The sequence below is a fragment of the Littorina saxatilis genome, linkage group LG2, assembly GCF_037325665.1.
Source record: "Littorina saxatilis isolate snail1 linkage group LG2, US_GU_Lsax_2.0, whole genome shotgun sequence".
NCBI classification, from domain to species: Eukaryota; Metazoa; Mollusca; class Gastropoda; order Littorinimorpha; family Littorinidae; genus Littorina; species Littorina saxatilis.
The window spans coordinates 31,334,036-31,357,081 of NC_090246.1; the positions used below are offsets into that span (position 1 = coordinate 31,334,036).

The 23,046-nt window shown below is 43.7% G+C and overlaps 1 protein-coding gene and 1 long non-coding RNA gene across 2 annotated transcripts in view; one reads left to right on the forward strand and one right to left on the reverse strand.

Annotated features, from left to right (window-relative positions):
* The window catches only part of LOC138958758 (uncharacterized), a 381,866-nt gene extending 365,036 nt beyond the window's left edge, over positions 1-16,830 (reverse strand). Inside the window, exon 1 of the long non-coding RNA XR_011453492.1 lies at positions 16,769-16,830. This is a non-coding gene — a long non-coding RNA (uncharacterized lncRNA). The remainder of the gene's footprint in view (positions 1-16,768) is intronic.
* The window catches only part of LOC138958748 (cGMP-dependent protein kinase 1-like), a gene marked incomplete in the record, with an annotated part of 79,816 nt that continues 68,728 nt past the window's right edge, over positions 11,959-23,046 (forward strand). Inside the window, 1 exon segment of the mRNA XM_070330024.1 lies at positions 11,959-13,067. Coding sequence (XP_070186125.1) covers positions 12,424-13,067 — 644 coding nt within the window.

The following is a 23,046-nucleotide window of genomic DNA, read 5'->3' on the forward strand; positions in this document are numbered from 1 at the left end:
GGACCGATCGTCACCAAACGTGGTGAACAGGTTCTATACATTCCTGAGACGTTCCTTACAAAAATTGGGACCAGTCAAACACACGGTTAGGGAGTTATTGGTGTGTATAGGATTCGGTCGATGTGTTTGTTTGTTTGTTTGTGTTCGCATATAGATCTCAAGAATGAACGGACCGATCGTCACCAAACTTGGTGAACAGGTTCTATACATTCCTGAGACGGTCCTTACAAAAATTGGGACCAGTCAAACACACGGTTAGGGAGTTATTGGTGGATTAAAATTATACAAGGACTTATAGAGGGACATCTTAATGGTCAAAGGGAAATAACCATTCTCACTCAGTCACTGCCACCAACTGAGAAGGTTATTTCCCTTTGACGGGGGTGTTTTTCCTACCTCGGAGGAATTTCTTGTTTATATTATTTTTACTATCTCTCTAGCTCTCTCATTGTGTGTTTATTTGTTTTCTCTTACTTGTGTAGCCTATGTACGATTACTTCATGTTCTTATATTTGTGTTCTCTCTTGATTGGTTTTCTCTCTCTCTGAAGATCTTCTCTGGTTTCTTCTTTTTCTTCTTCTTCTTCTACTCACTTCCTTTAGTATGCCATGTCCAGTGTTTGTGTGTGTGTTTTTTTACCTCCTTTTTTCCAGGTATACTTTCCCTTCTAATTTTCTCTTGCCTTTTTGTATACTTGTTTGGTTTAGTTTTCGCTTTGCGATTCTCTCTGGAGTTTGCCTCTCGCCAAAAACATTGTAATAGAGCGGAATCAGTGTGCCAGTGAATGCCTTTAAAATCCTCAAGTGGATTATGTGTGTGAGTATGTGTGTGTGTGTGTGTGTGTTGTTTTTCTTTTGGTCCGTTTTCTGGAAGCTTGGTGTCTTTCTCTAGAATTTGGTTTTGTTGCTTTTGTCCAATGGCTGGATCAGTATGTGCATTTTCTTTGCTAGTGTGGGTTTGGTTTGAGTGTGTGCTTGTGCGCGCGCGCGCATAAGTGTATGTATGTATATGTATACGTGTGCGTGTACGTGCGTGTGCGTGCGTGCGAGCGCGCGTGCGCACGTGCATGCGTGCGTGCGTGTGGGTTTGTGTTTAAACATACCTTTTGACTTCGGGTATGACTTCCTGGTAACGAGTATTGATGTCTATACAACTCAGGATACCCCCCCCCCCCCTCCCCTGCACCCCCTATCACCCCACCGCCGCCCCCCCCCCCCCCCCCTGCACCACGCCGACTGCCTCTGTCTCACGCATCCGTGAGTCTGACCTAATAGTGTCATCAATGGTGAACTTGAAATGAGAAAGAAGGAAATGACTGTCCTGGTCTTTACGTGCTTTTGTGTTTGCCTTTGATCTTCAGTCATAGTGAGTGGCTCTTCTGTTTCACAATTAAAGCCAACGACTTGAACTCTTCCTTTATTGTTCCTGGAACTCTCCTTGGATTGTTCCGGCTTCTTCTTTTGATCTCTCAGGAGTAGATCATCAATCTTTCTTCACTGTCCGCTTCGAAGGTTAGAGCACGGGATATGGCTCTTTCTCACATGAAATTTTTCGGCTTCATGGCCGTAATTTATGTATACAGTTCAAGAGTTTACACAGAAAACATGATATGTTATTAGTTCATCCTTTTCCCTCGAAAAAAAACCCACAACAAAACTTAAAAGACGCACATGAGTCTGGAGTATGTTCCACAAAATGTTGTTGTTTTGTTTTATTACGCAGTAAGACTTCCCGTCAAGCGTTTGCAGACATGTGAGTATGTACAATATAAACGCGTTTAAGTCATTCAGCACTTACCCTCACCAAGCGTCAAAAACAGAGCAAGGTATACAATAACAACACAATTATTTTATTAAGCATCGACACTTCACAAGCGTTTGAATGCACATGCGTGTACACTGTATGAACGCATTTCATTTATTGAGCACTAAAGATTGAAAAGACCTACCAATGTACACACTCAAACCACATTTTATTTATTCAGCATCCGCCCCCCCCCCCCCCCACAAGTGTTTCAGAACGCACTATTCAATCATAAAACCACATTTCATTTATTAACTATTTAACACTCACCAAGCGCCAGTCTATAGTCCACAGTCAATCACATCAGTTTCATTCATTCAGCAGCTGACCCTCGAGACGCGCTCAAAGAACGCACGGTTCTGTGTGCACGCATGTGTACAATAAAACCACATTTCAATAAATCCACCATCCAGCGGACCAAGCACTAAAGGACGCCGCTTGAGTCAAAATGTATGCAATAAATCCACACACACCCAGATCCGCCTCTATACGTGCAGAAAAGAGATGCCTTATAGCTTACCCACTAAAACTCACTGACGGGCTTTGATGTTTAGCATTATCACGGCTTACCAGCAACGAACCGCTGCTAGTGCCAGCTACGATCTTGCAGGGTGCCTTCTAATCCTAAGGGAATACCTGAATCCCACCCTATCGCCTTGAGCTCATAACTTGAACAGTGTCAGGTATGGCGTTATAGCTGTTTCATTTTTGGTATTTTTGCCGGTTGAAACATAAAAATATCCAAAATACTGCAAACAAAATCGCGAAAAAGTCTTTTTTTCTTTGTTTCTTTGTTTCTTTCTTCATTTATTTATTTCGTTCATTCCTTCTTTCTTTCTTTCTTTCTTTCTTTCTTTCTTTCTTTCCTTCCTTTCTTCCTTCATTTCTTTTTTTCTTTCTTTCTTTCTTTGTACTGTCTTTGACTGAGGTGGGTTTACATTCTCAGCGGAAATTCATTTGTTTTTCAAGAACCCTGAAAGTGGGAAAAGTATGGGTTTTGGCGTGTGGTAAGGTATTGTTTTCTGTGACTAAGTCAGTGTGTGAGAGAGACCATCTCAAGAGGGTGTCTCCATTAACACCCATTAGTTACTGAGACTATACCCAAGGTAGAAGGAGCCATACTTTCTGCACCCAAAGGTGAGTTTTCGTTTCGAGACTAGGTCGAAATGCGAAGCACTTAATCTGGTGTAAACAGAAAAGAGACAGAAAGAAAAAGAGAAAGAAAGAAAGAAAGCATGCACCTCTTCCATGATGCAGAAGAATCTGTTCCATCTCCCCCCCCCCCTCCCATCCCCACTTCACCGCCACCTTTGTCCCTGCTTTCCGTCTCCAGGCAACAAAATACAGAAAGTTAGTACCACACCTTAGGGTTCAAAATTTGACCCTCGGTGGAGCGAAATCGACTATCATACATAACGTTATTCCGATCAGCTTTCAGCGTACTTAAGTGGACGCCAAGAGTGCGTAAATGCCTTCAGCAGTCGAGGTGCCGCATGTGATAGGTGAAAAAGGCCTCGTGGCCGGATCTATGGTCGCAAGAATACTCTGACAACGGGAATGGCGTCAGCATCAAGTCATGGTCAGCATTGACATCAAGAACTAGCTGGAGCAGCACTAATGAAACAACGTCAGCAGCAGCAGCAACAGCAACAACAACAACAACACCACCACCACCACCACCACCAACAACAAAAACATCAACAACGACGACATCAGCGAAAGTAAAAAAAAAGTTACTGCTTGTATGGCGCTCAGTACGGAATTGCAAGAATTGGGCACAACGACTGTACAACACTGCAAACTGAACCGAACCCAAGAAATGCCTCATCGTCCAGTGTAGCCTTCCTCATAACTAACTATTAACAGCTCCCTTCCATCCAACGCATTTATAAATACTATATCTCAATATCAAGGCGATCCCAGAACGACTCAAAACGGCTTCGAGACACACAAAAAAGAAAAGACAAAAAAGGAAGGAAAAGCAGGAACGAGGCACAATCCATAAACAGCATCAACAAGGCAAACAAACCGACTGACCTACCAGCAACTTACAAGATCAGCTGAGGAAACAAGAAACGTGAAAAAGCCATGGAACAATGTTTGGGAATCGTGGGTAGAGGAATGCCAGAGAGAAAGATAGGAGCGCCTCAATCTTATCTCCGTTCGACTATCAGCTCACAAGAAAACCACTCAGTCGGGGCCCAACAGGTATGCAGTGAGGGGGGGGGGGGGGGGTCGTTGATTGCGGGGGTAGGGGTGAAAAGGGAAGGGGAGAGATATTAAGAGAGAGAGAGAGAGGGAGATATTAAGAGAGAGAGAGAGAGAGAGAGACTGAGAGAGAGAGAGAGGGAGATATTAAGAGAGAGAGAGAGAGAGACTGAGAGAGAGAGAGATAGAGAGAGAGAGAGACTGAAAGAGAGAGAGATAGAGAGAGAGAGGGAGATATTAAGAGAGAGAGAGAGACTGAGAGAGAGAGAGACTGAGAGAGAGAAAGAGAGAGAGAGGGAGATATTAAGAGAGAGAGAGAGACTGAGAGAGAGAGAGAGAGAGAGAGAGAACTCAGAACTCAGAACTTTATTACATAAGGATAAAGGTTTTAGGCTTAGCCTAATCTTCCAACCTGTCCTTGGAACATATACAGAGAATAATTGTAAACGAGAGAGAGAGAGAGAGAGAGAGAGAGAGAGAGAGAGAGAGAGAGAGAGAGAGAGAGAGAGAGAGAGAGAGAGAGAGAGAGAGTCGATGACCAAACTTGAGGATTCAGCGTTCAAGTTGGAACCCGTGTGAGGGTATGTGTGTATGTGGGACCTTGAACACATCATTCAAACAGAAGGTGCGATGGGCAAAGCAGATAGCCTGCACTTGAAGCAGGGAGCTCATCCAAAACCTCTGATCAGCGGGTAGTCCAGGCAGTGGGAGAGAGTACATCTCTGGTTTTCTGGTGAAAACATAAACCAGCCCAACATAATGGAAGGCTACCTTTACCACCACCAGTCCGGCAACAGCAACTTGAAACGTAGCATAACGTCCGAGTCACGGTCTAATCAAATCAATCCAAACTGCTTCTATCAGCTATGGTAAACCAAGACCACCACCAACATCAAGTCATTGAGAAAACCTGTCTTGGTGAACACATAAACAAACACAAACCAATATGTTGCCTGCAGTCCATGCATTAAATCAACGCACCTCTGCGCCCTCAAATCGAGCTTCTATAGCAAGCCAAAAATTCCACCACCACGACTCATTCAGAAAGTGTGTCTTATGAATGTTGCCACCACACAGCTTCTAAGAAGGGAGGCACATAAGCCGCTGCAGTAGCAGCAGCAGCATCAGCAGCAGTAGCGTTGGTCACTTTGCTGCGCGGTAGAAAATGCACGCCACGCGAGACGTCGTTTCCCCCCTCGTACCGCTACGGCACACGTACGCATCGCGGCTGCGGCCCCTACCGTTGATTGAGTCTCAAAGGTGTGCGAGAAGTAAATGAAACGTGTCTCTGGTTATACACCGCTGCTGCTAGTATGGAATTTCGTCGGCATCGGCAGTGTCCTATTCCTTGACGTGTTGGGTTTAGTGTTTGTGTACGCGTGTGTTTGTCAGTGTGACAAAAACGAAGTGCTGCGTTATTCACCCGGCGTCAATTCGTGTGTTTTCAGTGTGGTATTATTACCAGTGTGCGACAGTAAACAGAAGCCACAGAAGCCACAGAAAAGCTGTTTAACTTTTTTGTTGCCAATTTCCAATCAGCGTGTACCTAAATATTCATGTTCCAAAAGCGATAGGTTTTGACGTGTGCGCATTTTTGTGACTCAATATTACCAACCGTAAGTATTAGTCGGACTATTGTTGTTATTTCCTGCATCCAGGCAGGGGACCTCCAGGTGTACACGTACGCAGTGTCGCACGCCGAGTGAGCAAACCTAAAATCGGAGCTGCATGTGTTTATCAACTGGGACGATAGCTAATTTGTTTGTTTGTTTGTTCAGGTCAGATTAGTTCAAGTTTGGGAATAGATACCCCATAAAAGTTGAGCCAGAAACTGTGTTCGTCGCCACTTTCTATTTCCAGGGCTGGGATGTAAGTGTAAATACATTAATCTAAAACACATGAAATAGCCCATTTAACAAAAAGTGTTTCTCAGCTGGCTTCTCGACAAGGGGGGGGGGGGGGGAAGGAGGGGCACACCCCTGGAAGTTTCTTTTTAATTGAATTTAATGTATGTCTAGCCCAGTCCCATCCCAGTATTCTAAACTATTTTTGATGCATTTTCAAAAGAAAGCTCATCCGGAAAGACACGGGTTTGATACGATGGAGTAAAAGTAAAGTTAAACCTGATGTCAGGTTTTTGTCGTCGGTAGATAGTAAAACCTTATCAGTGATAATTTATTGCTGTCTACCCTCTTTCGTTGTAAAGCGTGAGCATGGAACAGGTGCTCTATGTATCACCCCCATGGTAGTAAACTTCTCAGCAGGCTTCGAGATGTTTGGGGTGCATTCATTCCTGTTTTTCTCTTCAGTGACAACTGTTCTTTGCACATCACTGCTTGGAAAACTGAAATTCTCCCTGAACATTTCCAAAGCCGGTTGTGTCTGTTTTCTTTTCCCTGGTAAGCATAACAAAAGAACTATTCCTATCAGTTTTTCCACAATGCTGATTTTAACACAGTTTTTTTTCCTGAATATTTCTAAGGCGAATGGTGTCCGTGTAAGATGCCCCTAACAAAGAAACTAGTCACGTCAGATTTTCCAGAACGCTGCTTTTAATGCATTTTTTGATGGCTCTTCCCGTTGGATTGTTTATATCTCTGAACATTATGAAGGACTGGTGTTGACTTTAGATTAGAGAATGCTCTGGTGCTGAAACAAAAATGAAAGTTTTGTGGCTGTGATATTTTCTTTTATTAGGAGCGAATAGATTGTCTTTCTGATTTCACATTTGATTGAAGAAGGATATAGAATATCAAATGACAGTCGACGCATTCGTGGTAACAGCTTTGTCGAACATCACGCAAATCACTGTCTTTAAAAACATTCTGTAATCATTTTTCAAGTGTTGTTGAATAACGAAGAAGGTGGTGGTGGTGGGGGGGGGGGGGGGGGGTAGTAGGGAAGGGAAGCTGGCAAAGTTTAGTTTTCGAGAGTCTTGACTTGTGCGTTAGATTAAATGAGTCGTAGGGGCGGGGATGTAGCTCAGTCGGTAGCGCGCTGGATATGTATCCAGTTGGCCGCTGTCAGCGTGAGTTCGTCCCCACGTTCGGCGAGAGATTTATTTCTCAGAGTCAACTTTGTGTGCAGACTCTCCTCGGTGTCCGAACACCCCCGTGTGTACACGCAAGCACAAGACCAAGTGTGCACGAAAAAGATCCTGTAATCCATGTCAGAGTTCGGTGGGTTATAGAAACACGAAAATACCCAGCATGCTTCCTCCGAAAACGGCGTATGGCTGCCTAAATGGCGGGGTAAAAAACGGTCATACACGTAAAATTCCACTCGTGCAAAAAACACGAGTGTACGTGGGAGTTTCAGCCCACGAACGCAAAAAAAAAAAAAAAAAAAAAAAAGAGTCGTGTGTTCCAAGTACAGAAGCGGTTTCTAAAAGCAGTATCCATGGCTTCAAACATCACAGGACAGTTCATGGTGTTTCTTTTGGTCGCGACACTCAGGTGCTGTTGTGCTGAAAAGATACTGTTTAGTCAGTCGCCTATTCCTTCAAATACATACCTTTTTTTTAGAACTGGCCAAGCTTGATAGAAACGTTTAAAACTGAGAGACACCTATTTGGGTAAAACCGCAAAGTTCACCCCAGGTGCACGCAGGTAAACATCGAGAGAACGGAGAAAATGTCACCTTTGAGGATGGGTATAGTCACTTCATTACGGCTAAACAGGGTTACTTGGATGAGGGGCAAAGGAGGTAAAGGGGCGAGGGTTGAAAAACGTAGTTTTTTTTAGGAGAGAGCGGGAGGGAGCAATGGGGGAGGGAGGAGGGGTGGGGTCGGGCGCCGAGGAAGGCAGAGGAAGCTTCAGAAGTGGGGAGAGGGAAGGGGGATGGGCCAAGTTTTAGATAGGAATGAAAGATCTGTGAAGGAAGGGAGTTGAAGTGGGGGTGGGGGGGGGATTAGTGGCAAGAGTTTTGACAGGAACAGTCGATAGTTCTTTGTATGGGGTTGGGGGAACGGGGAAGGAGGGGAGGGGAGGGGTAGGGGGGGGGGGGGGGGCTGGGATGTTGGCGAAGTTTTAGACATGGTAAAGGCAGAGCAGCAGAGAGTTCTCAGCATCTGTCTATTTACCTGATCACACGCTAATAAACGTCAAGCAACTTTTTGCACACCTGTTTGGCGTTGCAGAGGAAAAGCACACAGAACACTGACTCAAAAAGGGCGGGGTGTTTTGTCAGTGAATAACAGGCCGGTTCATCATGTAAATGTATATGATGCTTCGTGTATAATATAACCTCAGACAAGATCAGCACGTGCACCGTAACAGCTGAAATGTGTCCTCTGTTCACTCAGTCTTGGTTCTTCAACCTGATTATATTCTTGTAGATAGAGGCATTACGGAAATTCCCGATTTATGGCATGAGAGATAATTGATTACCCCATGGCATGGCTACAATGCAGTGTACCGTGTATGATTTTGTGTATGATCATCCTAAGTGTCTGATATAACCTTATAGCACGTGCACCACAACAGCTGTGATCAGTCCGCAGTGCCCTCTTGATCTCAAAACGGGGGCGCCAGTTTTGGGTATTCCCGATTAAGTGAATGGAAGATAACTGAGCACCCGAGAAGGATGTTTACGTGCTATTACGAATGTCCTTGGGATGACACAAGCCTTGCCGTTAAGTCACAGAAGCCAGTGTTAGGAAGGTGGAAACTGTGTCTTTAGGCCATGAATGGAAAAGCAATCAAATATTCTGTTATTTTCCCTTACTCATCAGTCACAACGAAAAAAATTCTATATCGCCGGTTCACCTAATGTAAGATAATGAGTGCGTGTAAAAAGGATATTTTACGGTGAAGGTTTTTTTGGCACGGCGAGTGACAGCCATGTTTAGTTTTTGGCAGGTTTATGAGCAGGTTTCGCCTTATTACACTTTCACGGGGGAAATGCTAGAAAGGCATGCAGTGTTCCAGGTGAACAACATATTTGCCGAAAAAAACCAGACAGTAAATTTGGGACGAGAACTTTGCAGTCGGTTTCAAAGTAACAGAAGGTTAAGTTACTGGGGGAAGCGAGTAAATAGTCACTGCTCCCGATCTGTAGACACTTTTAAATAGACTAAACTAAACTTAAAAACCCGAAAATGTCAAGAAAGGAAAGGTCACTGTGGAAAAATCACGACTGTGACCTACTTTTTTTTACCTTCGACATTTGTGGAAAAGTAACGAAGAGTAGAACAAAATCCAGTAAAAGGAGGTACTTGCCAAGGAAACGAACGAAGACTTAAAGATGATGTCCTTCCCGTGTATTAACGATCGTATGCATTACCACACATCTGCCCAGGCTTGTCACGTAGGCTACGTGTGATAGGAGCATACTTCCGCTTAGACACATACCAACAATCTAAACCCTGGCTGCTTCTTGGGCAGAGTCGGGTGTAGTTGTTTGTTGAATTGATTTCGCTGATTGTTGATCATACATTTTTTTTTCTTACAAAGAAAACAAGTCGCGTAAGGCGAAAATACAATATTTAGTCAAGTAGCTGTCGAACTCACAGAATGAAACTGACTCGTAGCATCGTCAGTCCACCGCTCATGGCAAAGGCAGTGAAATTGACAAGAAGAGCGGGGTAGTAGTTGCGCTAAGAAGGATAGCACGCTTTTCTGTACCTCTCTTTGTTTTAACTTTCTGAGCGTGTTTTTAATCCAAACATATCATATCCATATATTTTTGGAATCAGGAACCGACAAGGAATAAGATGAAAGTGTTTTTAAATTGATTTCGAAAATTTAATTTTGATCATAATTTTTATATTTTTAATTTTCAGAGCTTGTTTTTAATCCAAATATAACATATTTATATGTTTTTGGAATCAAAAAATGATGGAGAATAAGATGAACGTAAATTTGGATCGTTTTATAAAAAAAATAATTTTTTTACAATTTTCAGATTTTTAATGACCAAAGTCATTAATTAATTTTTAAGCCACAAAGCTGAAATGCAATACCGAAGTCCGGGCTTCGTCGGAGATTACTTGACCAAAATTTCAACCAATTTGGTTGAAAAATGAGAGCGTGACAGTGCCGCCTCAACTTTCACGAAAAGCCGGATATGACGTCATCAAAGACATTTATCAAAAAAATGAAAAAAACGTCTGAGGATATCATACCCAGGAACTCTCATGTCAAATTTCATAAAGATCGGTCCAGTAGTTTAGTCTGAATCGCTCTACACACACAGACAGACAGACAGACAGACACACACACATACACCACGACCCTCGTCTCGATTCCCCCCTCTATGTTAAAACATTATAGTCAAAACTTGACTAAATGTAAAAAAGAGAGAAGATTTCACTGTTGGTTTAAACAAGATTTTATTAATGAAATACAGGGTGGCATGTATATACGATATAAACATTTGTGGCCACACAACAAGCTAAGCTTATAATTATTAAGTGTGGTTATAAATATGTACATCTAGATAGGAATTGTTATTTCGCGTTATGTCAAGGTCATAGAATCACTTATACTCTTATGAGAACGCAAGACAGACAAGATACAATTTTTACACACACACACACACACAAAAGGAAAAAAATTCACTGTTCGCAAAATCCTGCCAGGATGTAGATGCTTTACGTGCGTTGTACGTGTTCGCCTACGTGTGAAGAAAGGCCGCTCCTTTAATTATGGCTTACAACCTTGCTTGTTTTCTGCTTGCCCCAGCCTCATTAACAGTGTTTAAATGTCATCAGAAGAAGCTTATAGTTGAGCCAATACTGAGTCATTACACAGTATACGATACAGTTTTGCGTATAGGTCTTAAGATGCAGTGCAGGTCACAGCTTTGTTGAAGCAACGATTTATCTTGTTGTCGCACATTACGATATAAACAGTCAAATGCTTTACACAACAATTTCACAGATGAATACACATACCTTTAGTGTTGCAAGCCAAACAAAACGTTATGCGGTTTGTCAGTTCGCATCTCCCGCCAAACTGTAATCCCGTGATCACGTTCTGGGGCTTCTTCTTCTTCTCCGTTCATGGGCTTAGACTCCCACGTACACTCGTGTTTTTGCACGAGTGGAATTTTACGTGTATGACCGTTTTTACCCCGCCATTTAGGCAGCCATACGCCGCTTTCGGAGGAAGCATGCTGGATATTTTCGTGTTTCTATAACCCACCGAACTCTGACATAGATTACAGGATCTTTTCCGTGCGCACTTGGTCTTGTGCTTGCGTGTACACACGAAGGGGAATAAGCCACTAGCAGGTCTGCACATAAGTTGACCTGGGAGATCGGAAACATCTCCACACTTAACCCACCAGGCGGCCGCGGCCGGGATTCGAACCCTCGACCTTCCGATTAAGAGGCCGACGTCTTACCACCCCGCCACAGCGCCCGTCGTTCTGGGGCTGAAGGCTGTGCACGGTATGGTAAAATGGACCCTGATAATTTTCTTACGTAATTAAACACAATGTCGCACAATGATTCTATGGTGTTCAAAATACCTAAAAATGCTGGGAACCCAAACACATTTTGAACTAGATTTGACCAAACTGTCCTCGTATCTCTGCCCTTAAATCGGAATTGCATAATTCTGCTTATCTCCAGATTCTAGTGACGTTTTCTAACACAGTTAGCAGTGGGATTGTCTTCGTTACATTTTGTACTCTTGTGGGCTAAGACACCCGCTTTTGGTCGGGTTTATCTGATCTTTTGCTATAACAAACATCTTTCATCTATCGATTGTTTTGTGGAAGGTTTGGACGTACGGCGAAGATTGACTTACGACGGGTATTGGGGTTTATCGTTCTTTAATGCGATATTTTCGTCATGATGTAGTTTAACACAATCGGAGTTTTCGACGGCAATTGTATTTTAATTCAAAATAAGAATGTGGAGGGTTTGAGACTCGGAGGGGTAGAATGAAGGCTGATACATGGGATACGCTAAAAGGCAGGTGTAACAATAATTATGGCGAGCAAAAATAGGAAAACGTTTTTTAAACGGTACTTTTGTAGCCTACAGGGAGCGATAGAGACTCCACTCCTTCCCCCATGTTAAAGTATTTAAGAATATCTGAACCCATGAACAACAATTCAAATTTCAACAATTCAAATTTCAACTATTTTCAGATTCCGATTTACGTGTAAGAGTCAGTTTTTCAGCCAGGATACATGAATTTAAACAGCGGTATTGAAAAAAACCCCACCCAACATTCTGTAGATTTGATTCTGGTATCCATTTCATGCAGGCTCACTCGCGCTTCAACGTGGTATAAAAGACAGTCTGAACATCCTAGAATAGTGCGAACATTGTATAACCAGTGTATGATACTGGGCAGAAAATAGTCCGAACAGTGTAATACTGGGCTCCATGCTTCAACGAGGCTGGGCATCACAGAGAGACTAGCAGAGGTCTTGAGGCGAGACTGAAGCCTGTGTGCTATGGGAACGCTGCGGGACCTGCAGCTGGCCCTGCAGGAGAAGATCCAGGAGCTGAGGCAGCGCGACGAGCTGATCGACGAGCTGGAGGCGGAGCTGGACGACAAGGACTCGCTCATCCGTCACCTGCAGAACGAGCTCGACAAGTACCGCTCCGTCCTCAAGCCCCCGCCGCCCTCCCAGGTGGTGGTCCCGGGGCCCAAGATCCCCCAGATCCCCCAGATACCAGTCACCACCCTCGCCAACCACAACCACGTCAGCTTCTCCAGCGCCATCACCTGCAACAACGGCAACGGCGTCGTCACTGTCGTCAACCACAACAATAACAACATCGCCAATAACGGTGGAAGTGGTAGAAGCAACATCACGCTTGCACACCACCACGGTGTCAGTGGTCCAAGTACTAGCAGCTATGCCAGCCCCTTCGCTAGCAGTGTGGGTGTTGGTGATAGTGGTGGTGGAAGTGGTGTTGTCAGTGGTGTTGTCAGTGGTGTTGGTGGAGGTGGTGTGCATGGGGCGGGTGCCCCTGCCAGTTCCCCGGGTGTGTCAGACCTCAGGTCCAAAAGAACTGCCATCTCGGCCGAGCCGGCCAGTTTCCTCTCAATGCAGCTTCTGCCTGTGCCCAAAAGATTCCCTAAAACATACGCGTGAGTATCATTGTGTGATGGACTGATGTGGAAGTGTTGGACGGATGCGTTTCGTGTTGAAGAGGTTTGCGCAAATGTGTTTTGCCAAAATATTGGAACTGTTGAGATCCGTGTACTAATTTTAGTAAAAACTTTCCTTCACGAATCGCTTACCCTAGTCGCCCCCCCTTCCCCTTTCCCCGAACAGCCTCGCCTATCCTCCCTGTCTCTCTCTATTTGTCTCTCTGCTCTTGTCTGTGTCTCTCTCATTCTCTGTCTCTCTTAGTCTTTCTGCCTCTCTCTCATTCTGTCTCTCTTTATCTCTGTATCTCTGTCTGTCTTTCTTTCTCTGTCTCTCTGTCTCTGTCTCTCTGTCTCTGTCTGTCTCTTACTGTAGGTCTGTCTTCTCTCTCTCTCTCTCTCTCTCTCTCTCTCTCTCTCTCTCTCTCTCTCTCTCTCTCTCTCTCTCTCTCTCTCTCTCTCTCTCTCTCTCTCTCTCTCTCTCTCGTTCGCACATGTATGCAGTCCATGTACCTGTGTTCGCAGAATCACTATCGGACTTTCAGCAGAGATGATATCGTACAGCGAATGCACTGTACATGCTTGGGTTTTCAGCAAGATTTGTACTTCGACTCCCCCTCGCTATCATCCCAGTGCACTTTACCATCCTCACGACCATCGCTCGCACGTGCAGGTGTTTGTAAACATATGTGGTGAAGAATTACTTAGACGAAGAGAGTCAGCGAGATTAATAACTGATTGTTGCTCTCGAAAGTGATTATTCCTCATCAGTCCTCATCTAGATAAGGGGTAAAAGTAATTGTAGCCGAGAGCCTGGAGAGAGAGAGAGAGAGAGAGAGAGAGAGAGAGAGAGAGAGAGAGAGAGAGAGAGAGAGAGAGGGAGGAGAGAGAGAGAGAGAGAGCGAGCGCGAGAGAGAGCGAGAGAGAGAAAGAGATAGCGAGGGAGAGAAAGAGAGAGAGGGAGAGAGACAGACACACAGACAGACAGACACACAGACACACAGTCAGAGACATAGACACAGAGATAGAGACAAAAGCGGACGGAGACACAGATAGAGAAAGACAGAGAGACACGGAGACATGTGAGAGAGACAGACAGACGGACAGAGACGAAGAGATGGAGGTAAAGACAGGGAGACAGAGACAGCAAAAACTATAATATTGTGGAAGCGAGTTGCCAAGTGCCTACAAAAGTTCATCACTCAGTCTGTAACATCTGTCTGTACAAGCGATAAAATTCCACTTGCATCAGTTAGCTGCTTGTCCGCGTAATCGTGAAAAGGTCGTGCACGTTCAACTCGTCGCTTGATTTTTCCAGAAGTTGTATCGTTGTATCGATCTGTGTACTTCTGAGACAGTCTGCACAGGACAAACGTTACTCCAAAGAAGAACTGATTCTCCAGGCTTTATTTTTAAACCTGGCTTTGTTTCTGCTTTGATCTGTCTGGAAACAGAAATGCTGACATTTAAAAACAATTAATTCTGCTGAAATTCGTTTAATTGAGTAGACAAGCCGAAGAAACAATATCCCGAGGATTATGGGTTTAAACGAAGCTTTGGCCTAGTTTTGATCTGTATTATAATAGAGATGCTGAAATTAATGTAGCCTAATTTAGTCGACAAACTGAAACAGTAATTTTCCAAGCTTAATTGTTAATCTAGTTTTGTCATAGCTTTGATCTGTTTGGCAGCATTACTGACATTAGTGTAATTGAGTCGACAAACCGCAGATGTAATTTCCCGAGCTTAATTTTTAATCCTACCTTTGTCTTCGCTTTGGTCTGTCTGAAAACAAAGATATAGATCGAAATTAGTCTAATTGACTGAGTTGAAAAACTGCTGCAGAAGCAGCATTATTTTGGGTCTTTCTCCTTTTCATGCCAACCTCATGCTCCGCTACATGGTGCGTTTCGAGAAACAGCTTTGAGTATTACGGCAGACTACTTGAATCGTGTGAACGTGTTAAGATAACCAAGCAAGAGATAAACCATGCGTGTAGCAAAAGGATCGATTAGCAGAAAGGCGGTTAACTTATCACAAGGTTATCATAAATGAAGCACTTTTTCTATTGATGCTGTGTAAGCTTTTCCCTTAGTTTGGTGAGTTTAACGGTCACTTCAAAGATAAGTTGAAACTTGTGACAAGGCCCCCCCCCCAAAAATAGTCTGTTTACGGTAACCCGACCGACCCTATTTTTTTCGCGCGACCCTAGACTTTTTTTTTGGCATTTGGGAAAAAAAAAAAAAGATTTTTTTTTGGGGGGGGCAAAATAACGTACAAATATGATTTTTGGGGAAAAAAATAAAAAAAAAATATCCCGACCTACCGACCCTATTTTTTGGGTCTATGTTACCGTAAACAGACTATTATTTTTTTTTGGCCCAAGAGTTTCCTGAAAGACAATGCATAGTGTTTGCTGCTACATGTTGATTTCATTCTTGACCAGTAAACCTTCTTCGTCTTCTTCGTTCATGGGCTGAAACTCCCACGTGTTTTTTTTTTTTTTTACATGTATGACCGTTTATACCCCGCCATTCAGGCAGCCATACGACACTTTCGGGGGAAATCGATAAACCAAAAACGATAAGCACATTTCTCGGCTTTACAATACGCCCCAGAATGCCTGAATGGCATGACCGCAATCATGCTCTACATAAACACGCACTGAACAGAGACGGTAACGTTTGATAAAATTTGAACATTTTGCCGTAGTAGACATTTCATAAGCAAAGACATTGAGGCCAGGTATTCACAGTAAAACATTTCATCCAAACCACCCCACGGAATGCATGCCCATATCTGAGTTGGGAAGAAGGGGGGAGGGGGCGATGTTTGCAAAAATTGGCCTTTTTCTGTGTCGGGACGGAGAGCTTCAAAGTAAAAAGAATTACCTACCTGTCTGAACGCCGCGCAAAAGCGATCCCTTTTCCTTTTCCTCCCCACTTGATGCTGATGGGGGGAGCTGCTTTTTGTCAGCACCGTGTCTTCTGCTGGACCTCAAGACTGATCACCTGATGGGAAGTCAGGAGTCTGTACCCCTCCTTTCCCTGTCGATCCCCTCCACCGAACTCCCGAGTCTAATATCGCTTACGCTCGTGTTACCTTCCTTTCCTTCTCATCAGATGTAACCCTTGTGTTTTGGTGGACGTACCAAGACTTGGGATTGAATGAGGTCGTGGGTGGCTCGGTAGCTTTTACAGAAATCCCCATTCCCTCTCTCATTCTCTCTTTCTCTATCCCTACAACCACCTACCCGGTACCCCTCCCCACTAGTTGTCTCTCTTTTAAGAGAATTAAGTTCGTTGCTGAAGCCATTTTGTGAGTCTCAAGATCAACCGGCAACACCACCACCACCACCACCAGCAACAACAACACCACCACCAACAACGACGACAACAATAACAACAACACCGACAACACCAACACCACCAACAACAACAACAACATTTGATTTGTATGAATGATTAGTCAGCATGGAGGATAACATGGGATGAAATGCTCTATGGTCATTTATATTCTGGTAGTTTCATCTTTTATTTTATTATATATAATTATATGAGATGTTATTTACAATTTCATGGCTTTGTGAAGCTGTTGAATATATATGTTGCAGTTAATCTGTGAAACCAGGGAATACGTGTATTAACTAGGTAATACATGAATTAACTGACGGAAAAAAACCCAGTTAATTCATGTATTACCTAAAATAGTTTAGTTGATACACGTATTCCCTGGTTTCACAGATTAACTGTAACATATATACATGTTTATGACATTTTCACACTGAATCGGCACGGTTGACCTAGTGGTAAGGCGTCCGCCCCGTGATCGGGAGGTCGTGGGTTCGAACCCCGGCCGGGTCATACCTAAGACTTTAAAATTGGCAATCTAGTGGCTGCTCCGCCTGGCGTCTGGCATCATGGGGTTAGTGCTAGGACTGGTTGGTCCGGTGTCAGAATAATGTGACTGAATGAGACATGAAGCCTGTGAGCACTGCGACTTCTGTCTTGTGTGTGGCGCACGTTATATATGTCAAAGCAGCACCGCCCTGATATGGCACTTCGTGGTCGGCTGGGCGTTAAGCAAACAAACAAACAAACAAAATCTACAGTGCACGGTATTCGTTTCGCAATACTGCTATTCGGGAATGAAGGTTAATCGATTCTCTAATTGTTTCGAAGAAAGATGAGAGTGACAGAGTGTGAGAGTAGTATGTGAGTGTGTCAGAGAGATCAAATCAAATCAAATCAAATCAAATTTTATTTTACGAGGGTTGTGGCATAAGCAATATAAACGAGCTTCTTTTCTACCAGCCCTCGCCCAGAGAGGGACTATTCTAATCTTAAATACATAGGCCTATATATACTAGAGAGAGAGAGAGAGAGAGAGAGAGAGAGAGAGAGAGAGAGAGAGAGAGAGAGAGAGAGAGAGAGAGAGAGAGAGAGAGAGAGAGAGAGAGAGAGAGAGAGAGAGAGAGAGAGAGAGAGAGAGAGAGAGAGAGGGGGGGAGAGATAAGATAAGATTCATCCGCGCCCACATACGTCTGTCACGATACAGACAGATTCCCAAACGGCATGAAGTTTGAGGGTTGCGTGAGGAACCATTAAACTGTACAGTATTAAGGACTCACTGAACTTTTCCTTCTGCGGTCTTTCTCGAGAGATTTTCGTGCGAGACTTATTGAACGGGAAGGGACTTCGGTGTATACAGTGCCCCCCCCCCCTCATTTTAGCCCCCACCCCCGTTGTAAGACCACTCCTTTTACGACCCTAGTTTTCCAAAAGGGTTTGGAGGGGGGGTCTACTGAACATGTTTTGTATTTTGATTTTGGAACGGTATCCGTCTACTGTTTCGGATTTTTCTCTCTCTCATTTTCATTTGTAGGCCTACCTGTCTTGAATCCCATTCTGCTGAGGCAAGCATAGAAAATAGCTATCGTCCAAGGACAGTCTAGTAGGGTGCATCTGGCAAGCAGGAAATGGCGAAGCGATAAATATTCCTTAATTACAGTGGCCGTAAAACTGAAGACCTCTCATTAACTTTATTGTGAGTGGCCAGCAAAGCTTTCTGCTGAAGTCACCGTCCGAGGCTTTTTATGATAATGGCATTTTCCTTCCCTGCATCATTCTACCGCTAAGATCAGGGGCGGATCTGGGTTTTGAAAGGGGGGGGGTGCAAAGTTCTTTTTGTTTTTGTTTTTGTATCTTATCAGCGAAGGCGCGAAGCGCCGAACCGAGGCGAAGCGCCGAGCATGCTAGGGGGGTCCGGGGGCATGCCCCCCCCGGAATTTTTTTTTAAAAAGGAAGCAAAATTGTGCAATCTGGTGCAATCTGAGCGTGTAAAGTGCTATTTTCAGGTGATACATTTTTTTTTTTTTTTTTTTTTTTTTTGTCCCGCTGGGGGGGGGGGGGGGGTGCAATTGCACCCATTGCACCCCCCCCCCCCAGATCCGCCCCTGAAGATGCTTCGTTGAATTCATTGTGAGAGTGGCTACCGACTTCCAAGGACGTGGTTCTTACCTCCGCTTCTTCTTTTTACATTTAGTCAAGTTTTGACTAAATGTTTTAACATAGAGGGGGAATCGAGACGAGGGTCGTGGTGTATGTGTGTGTGTGTGTGTGTGTGTGTGTGTGTGTGTGTGTGTGTGTGTATGTGTGTGGTGTGTGTGTGTGTATTTGTGTGTGTGTGTGTGTAGTGTGTGTGTGTAGAGCGATTCAGAGTAAACTACTGGACCGATCTTTATGAATTTCAGTTTTTTGATAAATGTCTTTGATGACGTCATATCCGGCTTTTTGTAAAAGTTGAGGCGGCACTGTCACACTCTCATTTTTCAATAAAATTGATTGAAATTTTAGCCAAGCAATCTTCGACGAAGGCCGGACTTTGGTATTGCATTTCAGCTTGAAGGCTTAAAAATTAATTAATGACTTTGGTCATTAAAATTCTAAAAATTGTAATTAAAATTATATTTTCATAAAACGATTCAAAATTACGTTCATCTTATTTTTCATCATTTTCTGATTCCAAAAACATATAAATATGTTACATTTTTGACCTGAGTTCAGGATGGGTCCAAAAAGTGTTCGAGACAATCTGCAAAATCAATTCTTTAAAAATTGCTCGCTCTTTACTTAGGGCACCTAGGATGGTCCCGTTTGGTGAGCGTTCAAATGGAAGGGTGTTTGTGCTGTGTGTAAAAGCCTGACAGTATCTGTGATGGTTTACGGAAGGCTTACTGTCCGGGCGTGATATCCGGTATTGAATATTCATAACAGCCGTCCAGCACCAAAACGAGGCGCCATTGTTGTAGAGGACCAAGTCCACGAAAATAAATTCTTTGAAAATTTCTCACGCTCGACAGAAAGCAGCCAGGATGTTGCCGTTCGGTGAGCGTTCAAATGGAAGTATGCTTGTACTGTATGTAGACGTTGGGTGAGCGTTCAAATGGAAGTATGCTTGTACTGTATGTAGACGCTCGGGGAGCTCTGTGATGGTTTACGGGAGGCTTACTGTGCCTTTAATTAACGATGCTTCTTTGACGTCAACGTTGTAGGTATTTTTCATTTGCCCGTATAAAAATAAGCGTGAACTCTTACTTGATAAGAAGTGCGTTGGCGTTCCATTTCCAATGGGGGTTCGATTTGTCTTCAGGTGGGTTTTTTCTCTTGTTTTTTCACACTTTCCTCTTTCATGTCAGTTGCTCTTCTTGTTATATATACGTTTCATTCATTTTCTGTTGCTATGCCTTCTTTCTTCCTCTTCTTCTCTTTCTATTTTTCCTTCTCCTTCTCTAATTAACCTCCTTCTTCGTCTGGTTTCCTATTTCCCCTTCTCTCCCTCTTACTTTTGACCACTCCCTGCTCCCTTTTCTCTTTTATGGATGTGAACGAGTACAATGGAACCCCCCTTTTAAGACCCCCCAATTAAGACTTCCTCCTTTCTATGACCTTATTTTTTCAGATTTTCTGTGCTTAGCCTCTGTAAAGTTACCTCCATTTTAAGCCCCCCCCCCTCCCCCGCCTCTTTAGACCTAATTATTCAGATTTATACAGGCCTGTAAAAGGGGATCCGCTGTATGGATATGTGTACAGCCTCATGATTAAAGACAGTGTTTGATTCAAGACACCACAAGGCATCGCATTCGATTGTAATCATCATGTTCGATCAAGCAAAGAGAGATCATAGCCTTCGTGCATTTCTGATTGGACAATTCGTTCGTGACTTCAGTTTGGGTTTAAGATAAGTCTGGGTACGGATTTGGTATGTACTTAATACGACAATCAATCAATCAATCAATGAGGCTTATATCGCGCATATTCCGTGGGTACAGTTCTAGGCGCTCTGCAGTGATGCCGTGTGAGATGAAATTTTATACGGCCAGTAGATTGCAGCCATGTCGGCGCATATTTACCTTTCACGGCCTTATTCCAAGTCAAACGGGTATGGTAGACAATTATTAACTGTGCCTAAGCAATTTTGCCAGGAAAGACCCTTGTGTCAATCGTGGGATCTTTAACGTGCACACCCAATGTAGTATACACGGGGGGTGGTTCGGACACCGAAGAGAGTCTGCACACAAAGTTGACTCTGTGAAATAAATTTCCGCCGAACCTGGGATCGAACTCGCGCTGACAGCGGCCAACTGAATACAAATCCAGCGCGCTACCAACTGAGCTATATCCCCGCCCCTACAGCATGAAAGCAGACCAAAAACACGAAATGCCGTCTTTCTTCGTAAACATGCTATCTCCTCGGCCTCGGAACTATGAGTGAAAATAAATAGGTGTCAGAAAAGCCTTTCTAATCCTGCGTCTAGATCAGGTACAGGGTAGAACAAAAGTTGCGCAAAGTAAGAATAATTAGTAGATGGCATAGGCAGTAGGATCTCTCGAAATCTGCAAACAGATATAGGCTTATATCCACCAATAGTGCAAAAAAAGGATATTCTAATGCCTGAAACTCAACAGACCTTGATTGAAGTAATAATCGAAGAGTTATTTTTCTAATGCCGTCCAAACCGATACGCAACGGATTAAAAAAGTGAACGAATACAGAGAAAAAACAACAGAACGTGGGCAGGAGACGTATAGACGTAGACGTCATGGAACAAGCGACCTTTGAAATGATTACCAATTAGCAAAGCAATCTTTCGTCATTGTCCGCCTAGTACGTCAGCAGGTCCTGCTTTTCTGTCGTCAAACTGTATGAGTTTACGGCAGCTATGCTATTCATGTAGACCAACTGACAGACACACTAAAATACAAACTCAAATTGTTGCGTCGTTTTGATTGTGGTAGAGCGCATGCGGGTGTTGGCAATTACAAGCGAGAGAGGGAGAGAATACACAAACAATAAAAGTTCGATGAATGCATTGAATAATGTTCTCTGTCCTCTTTTATTGCATAACACTCACGCACACAATCACCAAGCATTTAAAATAAAAGTTAAAAATAGGTCCGTCAGACTAATGCTACTTTCCCAATAAACACTTTCAACACGTAGTCTGAAAAAGGTGAAAACACATACTCCGCACTCAAATCAAAAGTAGCTTGAGGCAAATCTCTACTACGAAAAAGTTCTGTGGCCACAACACTATAAAGTCACTAGTGTGTGCTCTACCAACACACAACACGCTCTAGAAAAAACACGGTAATATTAAAACATGCACGCTATCCCACCAAGAGTCCGTTCGGCTGGGAAAACAAAAAGTAAAAACAAAGTCAGTGGAGTAAATTGAGAAAAAAAAAATCCTTTGTGAAGGGATATTTTTGTCACTTGCGCCTGTAAGTTAGTAAGCTCGATCTCCCTCTCTTATCCTCCGTCCGTTCTCTCTATTTGTCTCTCTGGCTCTGTCTGTCTGTCTGTCTGTCTATCGCTGTTTCTCGCTCTCTCTGTCTGTCCGTCTCTCTCTCTCTCAGTCTCTCTGTCCGTCTCTCTCTCTGTCTCTTTCTCTGTCTCTTTCTCTGTCTCTGTGTCTCTCTGTCGCTCATTCTCTTTCTCTCTCTCCCCCTCTTTCTTTCTGTCTCCCTCTGTCTCTCTCTGTTTCTCTCTCCGTCTCTCTCTCTGTCTCTGTCTCACTCTCTCTCTCCCCCCCCCCCCTCTCTCTCTCCCTCTCTCTTCCCCCTCCCTCCCTCTCTCTCCCTCTCTCTCTCTCTCTCTCTCTCTCTCTCTCTCTCTCTCTCTCTCTCTCTCTCTCTCTTGTGACATAATGTTGGGATAGATTATAAAGTTGCCCTGCCAAAGTTGGGAGAACAAAGTACCATCTTAGTCTAAGAGGCTAATAGCCGTCGCGTTAGCCGCAAGTTTTTCCCCGACTGATGCGTTTTTGATTTCCTTCGCATTCCGCTGTGTCCTCATTTGGTCTGTGGCGAAAACGGTACCTTTGGGAGAGTCTCAGTCACCGGGACTGAGTTCGTGAGTGTGAGAGGGTGAGGGGGGGGGGGGGGGGGAGATAAGAGGGTGGATGTATAGAGCTCAGGCGTGTACTGGTAGACAGTGGGGGGGGGGGGGGAGGCTAATAAGGCTACTGTCTGAAACAAAACAAGAAGAAGAAGAAGAAGAAGAAGTACAACAACAAACAACAACAACACCACCACCAGCACCACCACCACCAACAACAACAACAACAACAACAACAACAACAACATCAACATCAACATCACACAAGAAAGTTAGCTAATATAGCGTTTCACTGTTAACAAAACAAGACATTTACAACTTCATTGACCCAATGATTTTTATTGTGGACACAGAGACAACTAATTATGATGTGAATGTAACACATAGATTAAGTACTTAGCTGAATGTACGTTGGATGTGGTCAGTCTCTGGTTAACGGTCGTACCAAAACAACTAAAAGTAATGCTTCCCCCTTTTTAAATTGCTGACCAATATTTCAGATGCCAGATTAACCACAACATGGATGAACAAAAACACTTAACGTGTGGGTAAAAAAACCCACACAAAAAATCTTTTTACA